This window comes from Nuphar pumila, chromosome 14, assembly GCF_984573655.1.
Source record: "Nuphar pumila chromosome 14, dmNupPumi1.hap1.1, whole genome shotgun sequence".
Lineage (NCBI taxonomy): Eukaryota > Viridiplantae > Streptophyta > Magnoliopsida > Nymphaeales > Nymphaeaceae > Nuphar > Nuphar pumila.
The window spans coordinates 17,007,560-17,020,790 of record NC_143262.1 but is presented as its reverse complement, the minus strand read 5'-3'; the positions used below and the strand labels follow the sequence as shown (position 1 = coordinate 17,020,790).

The window sequence follows — 13,231 nt, the reverse complement described above, 5'->3', positions numbered from 1 at the left end:
TTTTTAATAGGTTTGAAATATCAAATGAGCATAAAAAGTTATAAAACTTTCCAGATATAAACTAGACACATAGAGGAAGAAAACCCTTTTTACAGATTTGAAAAATGATCTTCCGTTGGGAAGATATGACTTTTACAAAATGAAATAAAAACCTATGTCACTCAAATAAGGCAGACTGATAGGGGTCTGGTTTTAGATCCAAATGAGGTATCAAATGACTATAGAAATTGCTTAAAATTTACAGGAATAAACTAGACTTCATAACAAAGACACCACTTTTTACGGATTTGAAATCCGATCTCTGGTTAGGAAGATATGGCCCTGACAAGTTGGTCTTTATTCGGATAGCGATTTGTATTACAAATCGCTGTAGTGTTTAGCGAGAAACACTACAAATCGCTATAGCGAGGTCCAGCAACACTATAAATCGTTGTGGGTCTTGTTAGAGACCCGAAAACACTATAAATCATAGTTAAAAGACTGAAAAACACTACAAATCGTTGTGGGGCTCGTTGGAGACCCCAAAGCACTATAAATCATAGTTAAAAGACCGAACAACACTATAAATCATTGTGAGGCTCGTTGGAGACCAAAAAATACTACAAATCATAGTAGGAACTCATTAGAGACTCAAAAAAATCATAACAACAATTTGCTGAAGAATATTGTCGATCAAATAACGATTTGTTGAAGAAGTGCTACAACAGTCATGATATGGGGGGCAAAATCAGAACATTTATAAAATCTGGATACAAGGTTCTGGTATTTAATCAAAATAAAATAGTAATTGACTATGAAAAATTCTGAAAATTTACAGGGATGAACTAGACACATAAACGAAGAGAAACCATTTTACAGAATTGAAAAATGATCTCCCATTAGGAAAATAAAATTCAAACAAAATGGATCAAAATCTGAGCCGTTAAAATGACACAGGGTGACAGGGTTATGGTTTTTGACACAAAACTGGTATGAAAACACCATAAAAATCGCTGAAATTTGGTATGAACAAACTAGATTCAATTTAAAAAACAACCCTTTTTACGGATTGGAAAGATCATCTCTGGTTAGGGAGAAATCACTCTTGCAAGTTGGTCCTGATTCTGCTAAAATCCTGACAGTGCAAAATAATATGTTTTGAATCTCGATTTTTAAAGTGAGTCAAACAAACTCAGAATGATCTGATTTTTGATGGAGAGCATGAAGACATATGCATAAAGTTGCAGTAAAAAATTCAGATTAAAATGAGCTCTGATTATATACAAATCGATAGATCTAAAATGCACCAGAATTCAAAGTATAATCTAGAAAGCAACTGAACATGATGAAAGCAAACTGCACATGCGTGGATGTTCAAACATGAGATCTAATGCCTTAAAATATGAATGGGTAAAAACTTTGAATCAGACTCCACAACTCATCAAGTTGAATGATGCTACCCACGCTGGGAGGAGCCCTCAGACCCCTCTTTTCTGTAAGGGTAAAACTTTGAATCAGACTCCACAACTCTTCAAGTTGAATGATGCTACCCACGTTGGGAGGAGCCCCCAGACCCCTCTCCTATAAGGGTAAAAACTCTGAATCAGGATCTACAACTCATTTAGTTGAATGATGCTACCCACGCTGGGATGAACCCCCGGACCCCCCTCCTGTAAGGGCAAAAACTCTAAATCAGGCACATAAGTAGAGAGAGAAGGGAGAGAGAGTGAGAGGGTTGGTGTTCATGGCCTTCTCCAGGAGGAACCCTTTACCTCCCTTGATTTCTTCTCTAGAGAGAGAGAGGGTTTTAAAGTGTTTTACGAAGAAGGAAGAAGAAGAATATGACGATGGAGCAATGTAGGATCGTCTGTTGGATATGCACAGAAGTAGAGAGAGAAGGGAGAGAGAGTGAGAGGGTTGATGTTCATGGCCTTCTCCAGGAAGAACTCTTTGTTTCCCTTGATTTCTTCTCTAGAGAGAGAAAGGGTTTTACAGTGTTTTACGAAGAAAGAAGAAGAAGACATGTTTGTCCTTTTTTTTTAACAGAAAAAGAAGAAGACTTTGAAGAGTCAACATCATCCTCGACTTTTTGGATGGAGGACATGTTTGTCCTTTTTTTGAACTGTTTGTTTTTTCTTTTTTGAATGAAGGACATTTTTGTCATTTTCTCAAACCATCACTTTATGGGAAGAATAGCAAGAAAGGGTACTTAAGTCTTTGCAACAACACCAGAGTCCGATGCAAAGTTATGTCAACATACACGGGAATACGAGCCCCATGTGCTTGTATACGTGGTGCTCATTCAAAGCCCCGAACACAGACTTGGGATTCAGTGAATCATCGGGGGTGAACATACACCACCCTCTCGATAAACCTCATCAAAATTCTCTCAACTTCCTATTTTCTCTCAACACTCTAATTTATCTATATTTTTTATTTTCATTTTTTTGCATTGGGTTGCTAGGAACATTGTCTCTTGTTTGCAGAAAATAGATAGTGTTTATACATCTTGATATTCTGTCAAATTCAATGCTCATCAAGTGCTTCGCAGGCGTACTCCTTTACGTTTTGAAAAGTCGTGCAAGCTAAATAGAAATGCAGCGGTGGTGGCTAGCTCACCATATCACTAAGGAAGACTTCTTAATCCCTTGCACTACTGTGAGGGATGAAAATTAGTTTTAAAAAAAGTGAATGACATAACACGCCTCCAGTCTCACCTTTGGAAGTTGAATCCACACAATTCCATAATTTTTGCACATAATTTTACAATAAAAGATATTTGGGCATGTTGTTTCAAATAACATAGCACTTGATGGCAATAAGAATGTTAAAGTGAGTAATTCTATCACAAGTATTGCTGAGAGTTCAAAAATCTCATCTATTTATATTAATAGTAATATCAGCATTTTTGTATGATATTTTTATAATTTTATTCAACAGTTTTTAGGTCTTACATCATTTGTGTGTTATTTTATGCGGTGATATTTTCTGAACTTTTTATCAAAAAATCAACTAGCATGGCATTTTCTCATATCAAGAAAATCCTGAGATGGAATTAATAATGGCATTTTTTTAGATCATTTCACAATGGTCGACCTTGGATGCCCATTCAATACTGAAGATGAACGGAATCCAAGGGCCCCTATTGGTATTACTGTCAAAGCCTCTGACTCAGACCCCTTACTACCAACACTAAAATATTTAACTCAATAGTAAATAAATAAATAGTCAACACAACATAACTTCAGCTACGGTGCATCCTTAGATTGGGAGAGGATCGGATTTGATCAGCAGGTCTGCACCCTGCCCTGCTCCTCTCTATACTCTGCCTTTGGGGAACTGACCACCGGGTGCAATCAGGTGCTGGTGGGAAGTTCAGTGAGCCTATTGGACTAGTGACACCTTTGTCACCATCTCTCTGTATGTTTCTCTCCACTAGCAAGATTCTCTTCCTTTCATAATAAAGAAAACAACAAATCCCAGCTAAGGCACACCCATGCAGAAGCCCAAAAACAATCAGTAAAAAAACCAGTGAATCAAAAAGGGAAAACTGAAATTTCATAAAACATTAGCATCCGCTTTACACCAATTGAAAATGATAATATGACAATTTAAATTGAAAAAAAAGAGAGCAAATAACAATCATTCTTTTCTTCTTCTTCAATTCTATGCAGTAACTGGTAATTGCCATCAAACGCCCTCATATAGATCGATCAATCATCATTGATGGAAGATGGCCATCCTTCTCTTCATGATCATTTCTAGAGCTCCCAGCGTTTGCTGCCATCACAGAGTGAAACGGTTCCGAGGGAAGATGGACTGCCCTGGTGCAAGAATGGCCTGCGGGTCGAACGCCGCCTTCCTCTCGACGAATTCAGCCCAGCGTTTTCCGAAGTGTTTCGACCATTGATCCTCTGTTGTGTAATGAGGGATGTAGAGCTTGAAGTCATAGTTTTCCGAGACGCAACAGTGGATGATCTCCTGGTTCTGAGCTACCATGGAGTCCACGGATGGGCCCTGAGCAAACACGGAGGCGCCGCGGGTAAACCGAAGCAACGCCACCAGGTAAAAGATCTCATCCTCAGGCAATGCCGTGGACATGTGCTCATCCCATCTGTGTTGATCAAAGATCAAGAAAGGAGAGTCAGTGTCAACTCACACATAGGTGAACTGCAAGAATTTACCAAAGAAGTAAAACTTTCTAGACATGGTAAACATCACATGCACCCTAAATCCATTAGAAGGCATTATCGTAATCCAAACAATGACAAACAAAAAACCGTTCCATGATTTTACAATGATATCTTTGCCGGTGCAAACTCAGCAAATACAGCTTGGAGTTTTATTAGGGAGTAAAAAATTTGTTTGGTGACTTGTTAGCTCATATATATGTGTGTGTGTAGAGAGAGAGAGAGTTTTAGATGTCTTCTGTACCTCTATTGACTATAAGAAAGATTATCTTGCCAGAGAAAAAGACTTAAAATAACGTGCTAAAATTAACGTTTTATAAAGAAAAAAGACGGGGAGCCAGTCCAAAAAGATAATGCGCCGGACCCATCTACCGGATACCAACAACTAAGCCCAGAGACTCAAGAAAATTAATTGGAGTCTATTATGAGGCTGCCGCGCTCTAGAGTCTCGCCTGAGACAAACTTGGCGACAAATAACTAACTAAAGGTAAATGCACTAAGCCATGCATCCCTCCACCATATACAAGAAAAATTATATATAGGGAAGGACTGTTCACCCAAAGAACAGTACAAACCATCCAAACCACTTTTCAAAATCGATTTGAAAAGTGTTTTCTTTCTTGTTTTTTTTACATAAATATAAGCGTATGGATGCTATCTCCATGGTCAAAAGCCTAAAAACCAGCTCTTGTATTTTTTTCTATGTATACCCAGGATTTTATAGCTTGCTTAAAATCCACAGTTTGAAACTCTTGAAGCTTTGCAGACCATAAAAATATAATCTAGTCAGTTCTTAGGTTTTTTTATCATAAAGATCTGATATGTGGTTATTGGATTTGCCAAAAAAATATTTAAAAATATTTTTTTTTAAAATAGTACGAACGATTTGTACTTTTTTATTGGACTATATATATATATATATACAGAGGGAGAGAGAGAGATGGGTCGGTGCTAAACTAATTTGGTGCTAAACCGTGTGCTAAATAAGTTTTTCGAGCTTTTTTTCATTTTATTTTTAAATTCTGATCGTACAGATGTGATCTATATACTTGATTTTATAGGGATCAGCTCTTGAAACGTTTGATTCCACACATGGGTAGGTTTTTATAAAGTTTAAAAAATCAACGGTCTAAAATCTTTGTAAATTTTTGAGGCTCCAAACATCATTTTTTCCATCGAAAACACATGATCCAGGTATGGATTCTAAGTAAATCGACCATGAACAACACATTTATGGGGCAGGAACCGCATAAAAAGCACCGGAGAAGCCTGAAAATCCCATTTAGCACTAAATTAGTTTTGCACGGACCCATTTTTCTATATATATATATATATATATATATATATATATATATATATATGAAAGAGAGAGAGTATATATATGAAAGAGAGAGAGACTTACTTGCTCCGGAGCAATGGGTAGACTAACATGGGGCCTCCGATTCCATCCCGTAGGATCCTGCGAAAGACTTTGCCATCAAAGTCTCGGATGTGACGCTTGGCCACGAAGATATTGAGCCAGGGGTGCGATGACTCCCACGAGCCATTGGCCTTGGCCGCCTCCTCCGCACGCTTCACCCGCTGCAGGAACTCCACGTACCCCACGTCCCACTCGAACCTCAGCCCCCTTCTGTACCTCAGAACCTCCACCGTCTCCCTCACCATCTGTCGTTGTTGTTACTTATCACAAGCTCAGCACAAGAGGCGATCAATCAAGCAAAATGGTAGGCATTGAAACTCACTATTTGTGTTTGTGTGAACCAAATTAAGCGTGGACTGTAAAGTGTTCCTTCGGTCAATTTGGACACAAAAGTAATCTTGTTATCGGTCAGATTGTGAAAGTGAGGAGGCCAATTTAGCCATTCGAAGAAAGAAATGCCATGTCTGGTTCCCTCTCAATCAACCTCGGGATAATATACAAACACTTAGTACAAAAAATAACATTGCTTTTCTTCCCTCTTTCGAAAAAGAATCCCATTTCTTTTCTCTCTTTTTTTTTTTAAAACTTTATTTTACCAACTTGTTCGATATTGGATAATGACCAAACCTTTTCACCGAATTGACTAAAACGCCCCCAGTCACTTAAGGTATACAGCAAAGCAAATAAATAGGAAAAGGAAACGAGGTTGTGGTGGTACTGATCCGTCCTGCGTCCTGTTGTTTGCAATTTGATTATAAAGCATCAAATATATTCCACAAAAGGACTAAAAGATTCTCCGGGAGGGAGGAAGGGGACACGTTGGCCGTTTCTAAAGAAAGTGGTGGGTAGATGCGTCACATAATTTAAACAAACAGGTGCCGAACAGGGGACCACATCCCTTGAAAGGCGTAAAGAGAATCCACTGCTTCAGTGACAAAAACTCGTCATTTTGGTAATAAATAACTGAGAACTCGATACCAAAATTTACGTTCCGTACCAATCTTAAAAATCCGTCGCAAGATCTACCGTGCAAAATCTTCACGAGCTCTCTCTCTCTCTCTCTCTCTCTATATATATATATATATATATATATATATATATATATAAAGAGAACCATCCGACCAAAGAAAGCATAAAAAATCTACGATCGATGACGATAGTCATTATGAATTTTTTAATGTTTAGATGTGTTTTTTAAAGCTTTAAAAATCAACGAAGTTACAACACTTTTTTCTATTTGTAAAGTTTTAAATGCATTGTGACTTGTGAGTAGACGTTGCAAAAAACTGCCCATATCGACCATCCTAAAGTCTTCGTGTCAAATATATTTTTAATAAATAAATTATAAAAATTAAATATATGAGATTTGATCAATGCCATGCTCAAGCGTTTTAAAAGTGGATCCATCACATCATTCATGGTTGTTGCTTTTGGACTTTTCTTTAGTTATATAAACTGTCCTTTATATATATATATATATATATATATATATATATATATATATATATATATATATAAAAAGAGAGAGAGAGAGAGAAAGAGAGTGCAAAATGGGTTTTTCTGTCCTCTCAATGTATTTTTGTAGTTACGACCCCAATAATGTGTTGGGCATGTTCGGTTTACGAGAAATCCACACCTGAGTCATGTGTTCTCAATAAAAAAAATGATATTGGAAGCCTCAAAAATTTACAAAGATTTTAGACCGTTATTTTTTTTAACCTTATAAAAAACCGTGTCGGAATCAAACACTTCGAGAGCTGATTCCTATAAAATCAAGTACATCTGTTTGGTCAGAATTTAAAAATAAAACAAAAAAATCCTGAAAAACACATTTACCCATTACTCTCATATATATATATATATATAATAGAAATCATAGTTCTATGTTACATCTTTTCAATCAGACATATAGATGTATTAAATATAGATTATTTGATTGAAATCATGTTTTGAATCATTTTTTTGAAATAAAAATAAAAATTTTATGTACTAAAATTTTGGTACATTGTAAGCCATCAATTTTGAAGATCTTAAGAAACCTACATGTATGTCATAATCACAGGATCCAATACTTGTTTTTTATTAAATAATAATTGCAGATAGGTACTCAAAAGCATCCGATCATTTCTTACTTTTATATATATATATATATATATATATATATATATATATATATATATATAATAGTTTTCACATTATATAAATCATTATTTTTATAGATTTTTTGTTTTTTTTCTCAAATTTAACTATAAAGATTTAATCTCCATGCTTGGTTTTATAAGGATCAGAATCATCTTTATGATGCATAAATAAGATTTCTTACAGAATTAAAATCAATGGCTCCAAATCTTTATAAATATTCAAGCATCTAAAATCACATTTTTTCATAAAAAATACATGATGTAGCAGTGGATTCTTGACAAATTAACCATGCCAAACGCATCTACATGGTTGGATTTTGCCAAAAAGTGTCTAAAATGCTCAGTTTACATAGTAATTCTCATATTCTAGTGACCATGTATATTGGGAACGTGTAAAAAGTATCAATCAATAGAAATCAATGAGTACTATCTTATTGTTCGTGCTTTTTATTGTGAATGTGACTTATATATATGTTATCCTCTTTATATGGATTTTAACTTGTTTGCAGGTTTTTTTAATAAAAAATAGACTCATAAATGTTTTTTTAATTAAAAAAATTATCGAAAAAGCAGAATCCAACCATCAATTCTTAACAAATATAAACTGGTCAACACATCTGCGAGTCAAATTGGAAACTTGCACGGGAAAGAAAAGAAGAAGAAATAATGAGAGAATCCTAACCTTGTCCATCGATTGGGGATCATCATCGTCTCGGAAGTGGAAGGCCAGCTCGAGGCAGTAGAGAACGGGTCCGGATTTCTCCGGAATGCATTTGGGGTCGAAGGCCTCGTCCGGGCGGAGGGGGACAGTGGGACGGCCGTCGACCGGATCGTCATTGTTGGTGAAGACGAAGCCCTCGAGGTAGTCCACAGAGTTGCAGAGAGGGGGAGAGATGAGAGACTCTTGGTCGCCGGAAAATTCATCAAAATCAGCGTAGACCAATCTCACCCAACGGACCTTTTAAAGAAAAGCCCAAGCCAACATTAGTTCTCTTAACATAGAAAGAAAAAAAAAAGTACAGAGACAATTATTATCATCAGGATAAAAAAGCGAGTGAGACAAGAAGCTGAGGAAGAGGTGGAGCCCAAGCTTGGATGCAAGGGCATTAGGGAAGGCATTATTGAGAAGGGGAACCCACTATATATATATATATATAGAGAGAGAGAGAGAGAGACGCCCACAGACTCGTAGGATTCAATAATCAATAATATGGTAAGAGTAGCAAAAACTAACAAAAAGGGTGAAAAGGTAGGGAGGGGCTAGTATTGCGAATTGTGTGAGAGAAGGAAACGCTCAACCGCTACCATCAATGCTCTCCCAATGAAAGCCTTATAATGCCTCAGATTTCAGGGATTTTGTCTGCCCATTAGCAAAAGGTAATGAGTAAAGGACGTTATTCAGAGGAGAGAAATCTTCCCATCGAGAGAGAGAGAGAAAGTCGTTATCGTGGAAAAAATTATTGAGCTCTATTATCACTCGAGGGAATTGACAAAGAAACAAAATGGCGTTATTCTGAAAAAAAAAACGAGAGAGAAAGAGAAAAGAAGAAGAAGAACAGTAAATTGCAGATAAAAGCACCATTTTGGGAGCAGTCTCGACGAGGATGCGAGCCCTGGTGATGATCCCAAACTGGCCCATCCCACCAAGCACCCCGAGAAACAACTCCTTGTTCTCCTCCGTGGAGCACACCCGAACCTCTCCCTTCCCTGTCACCACCTCCACCTCCGCCACGTTGCATATCTGAGGCCCATACTTGAAGCACTGCCCGCTCACCCCTCCCACGCTCAGCGTCCCACCCACCGTTAGCCCCAAGTAATCCGTCCACGACCTCGGCGCCACCCCCAACTCCAGACAACCCCTCAGAACTTCCTCCCACATCTCCCCTCCCCAGACGTCCACTGCTCCTCCTCCCGGTGTCACCACCACCGCCGCTGCCCTCCTCAACGCCGACATCTCCACCACCACCCCCCTCTCCGCCTGCGCCTGCCCGTTGATTGAGTGCCCGTTCCCCCTCGCCGCCACCGTCAGGCTCCGGCTTCCCGCTGCCGTCCTCACCACTCTCACGATATCGTCGACGGTGTCCGGAGATACGACTGCGAGTGGCCGGCACCGCCGCATCCCGCCGAAGTCACTCGACGCGGGGCCGGAGTGGGCGGCGGAGGTGAAATCAACGGTCCCGTCCAATCCCATCATCCTGAGGATCTCCACCCCCTCGGCGTCGGTGGGGTCGATCGGCGCCGCCCGCGCGGCGTCGTCGTCGCCAACCGATGGAGGAGGGGACGATGGATCGGCGTCGGCGTCGTGGTTGTCCCTCTGGAGGACCGGGTCGAGATAGGCGAGCATCTTCGCCAGAAAAACGTGTGCTCTCTCTCTCCGGCGGTAACTAGCCGGAAAATTTCTCCGAAATGCCTACGAAGCGCTTGTTTTTAAAACGCTCGCTGTAGATTTTGTCCGCGCTGCCAACGCAGCATAAATACTCTTATGTAATACAAATACCCCCTTTTACTCATTAAAACTACAAGTATGCCATTCCGCCTCCAATTTGTACTCTTCAATAGAATGATGTCAACGGTTCGGATTTGGTCGGATATCGAACGAATCGGAATCCTTGTAGTCTGATTCAGATAGGGCAAATAACATCCAATTAACTAATTGTGTACTCAATTTTATACTCGAGTTTGAAACTGAGTATGAACCGAATCCAAATCTAACAGATAATCCTGATCGAATTGCATAATAAGCATATTCCACTTAGCTAATCAAAATCAAAATGGATTGGAATTCCGTTGAAGAAAAGCTCATACCAGATCCACTTTTTTATATAAATGGATTCGAATATTCATCAAATTTGGATATTTGTCGGATTCTGCAGCAGAAAACCAAAACCATATCTGCATCTGATTGTTGTCAGATATTGTTTTGGCTTACCAAATGCAACTAATCTAAAACAAATTCCGTAGGGTATCAGATAAAACCGAATCATTGACATCCCTACCACTACTTAGATGATCTGTGCACATTTTTTTGGATCAAGTTCAGATCCACATTATTGAACTCTTTCCTATATAATAGGCTACACTTCTTACTTTTTTTTTTATTTACACGGATAAACTGTCCCCAAAGAACAAAGACCTAGCCACGATAGCTCTACCTGCCGTATTTATGGTCACTGTCTTGGCGGTAGGGATGGCAGCGGGGCGGGGGACAAGGTCTCCACCCCCGCCCTGCCTCAAGATTAGAACCTCCATCCCCGCCTCCATCTTCGGCGGGGATGGATTTTAACCTCCACCCCCGCCTTCATCCCTGTTTCATGTCCTCCATCCCCGGTTCAAACGGGGATGGAGGCGGGGTGGGGCGGGGAAAAGTGACAGGGACAGAGCGGGGAGGGGATGAGGCGGGGATCGTGGCGGGGACGGGGCAAGGCGGGGAAAAGGGTACGTCCATCCCTGCCTCCATCCCCGAACGGGGATGAATTTTAACCTCTGTCCCCGCCTCCATCCCCGTTTCATACCCTTCATCACCGGTCCAAACGGGGCGGGGCCCCACTTTCCCCTGGTCCACTGCGGCTTGCACAAGAGGTGATGCCCATGAGATTTAAACTTATACCACCTGCCTAGCGGCCTAGGCCCGGGCAGCTTTGCTTATTACTTATCTTTTAATTTTTTTCCCACATATTCTTGTGTTTATCTTTCATATTTAGTACTACCCAACAAATATCAAATCATGTCCCAAGAAAATGGACCCATCAAGCGTAGATCATGATCCGGCCCAGATTCTTCCGGCTATTGACCTCAAACTAAAAGGATATGAAGCTGGTTAGATATAGTTTTTAACCCAAAATTACATAAAAGCTTTTTATGTTAAGCCGGGTCTGGGTGGCCTCTTTTGAGATTTGAGGCTAGGACCTCTTCTTTCAGAGGGGCCTCAAATCTCATAAAAATTGAAAGGAAAGATACCCGTAAAAGACAAAACAATTGGAATGAACTTTATTAAAGTCTATTTCAACTTGCCCTTCACTCCAGGTGCATATAGGATATTTTGCTTTTTCCTCACTAAAATAAGAGAAAGGAAAAAAAAATTTGTGTCAGTTTGTTCATCTAGTTTGATGGGATTTATTTGCATCGTATGAATTGCAGAAAATGCTGTTTTGTTTATGTGATTTTAGTAAAAGAAAGCAATATTATCGGATTACATGATTTTATGAGTCTTTTAGAGTCTGTTTTTTCAATTTTTATGCCCCAATGGACAACAGTTTCATTTGAAGTATGGTTTTACCTTCCCCTGTTCAAATTAGTTAATATGGAGGATATTAAGAATTTAAGGAAAAAAAGGTGCAACACTTTTAATAAATAATAAAAAATTTATGTATAATGAAAAAATATAGTGTATATATATATATATATATAAATCCAATTAGTAAATATGAAAAATATTAAGAATTAAAAAAAAAAGGTGCAAGTACCCCTTTAATAAATACCACCGAGAGGTAGTATCCCATGTGATAAGTGGGGTCCTCTGTCAAGCTAAAGGCTCAGGATCGAATCCGTCTGCCACATGGGGTGGCTGTTTTTCTGGTAGGGGTCCGCCTAACTCCGGTTTGCCTTTTAAGAAAAATAATAATAATAAATTTTTTATGTACAATGAAAAAAAAAATTAGGGCTTCATTTAGAGGCTTGGCCTAGGGCCTCAACTTCTCTTGAGCTACCCCTGTGTTAAACATGTTTGCATAGGTGTACACACATACAAAGTCTAAATTACGTCACACAAGACGACTTGGAGACTCGTTATGAATGCAAGACACGAACGGGCAAATAGTTTTGAAAACCTAAGCAACGACACAGATTTTATTTAACTATAAAAAAGGATAGTTTTTTATAATATGCAATAAGCATATTTAATAGTGAAAATATTACTCGAAACCGTTAATAGAATAACAAAAATTATCGTATCGTGTCGTGTCTCCTGAGCTCTGGAATGATGCGTTGTTCCAGTGACGTATCTCTTGGTACAGCAGAAGCTGGCAGGGGCATCTTCGTCGTCTACGTACCGCCTGTAAAACCCCTTGGCCGTATCGACAAAACCCAGGTGCCGATCTTGCCGTAGCCCCACACTTTACCAAAAATAACGCCTTTTGTTTTCTACCTCTGAAATTTAACGACCAAACTACCCTTGAGAATTCTGGGGTAGGGGTGTCAACGGGTCGGGTTGGTTCAGATTCAGGTGAAATCAGATTTGGACAAGATTTTCGGGTATGGTATCGAGTTCAGACTCAAGTCTAATCGGGTCTATTATAAGAGAAACTATACTCAAATCCGATAAGAACTACATGAACCAAACCTAGAGCATACCTGAAAAAATATTTTTTATCATTTTTACATTGAAAATTTGAGGCTTAATCGAAACTCAGGTCAGACCTGGGTCTGGTATAAAATTTCACGAACTATACCCAGGTCTATGTATTAAGGGAATCTTCGGATCCAAACCCGGGTCTTAATCGGGT

The 13,231-nt window shown here is 39.1% G+C and overlaps 1 protein-coding gene across 1 annotated transcript; it reads right to left on the bottom strand.

The window, feature by feature from the left end:
* Positions 1-3,511: 3,511 nt before the first annotated feature.
* On the bottom strand, positions 3,512-10,173 carry LOC149816514 (cytokinin dehydrogenase 7-like). The gene is made up of 4 exons (XM_089988177.1): positions 9,310-10,173; positions 8,413-8,688; positions 5,572-5,834; positions 3,512-4,093 (listed from the first exon to the last, which is right to left on the bottom strand). Exons 1-4 carry the CDS (start codon positions 10,072-10,074, stop codon positions 3,766-3,768), a joined length of 1,632 nt encoding a protein of 543 aa, XP_089844303.1. The 5' UTR covers positions 10,075-10,173; the 3' UTR covers positions 3,512-3,765.
* Positions 10,174-13,231: the final 3,058 nt, after the last annotated feature.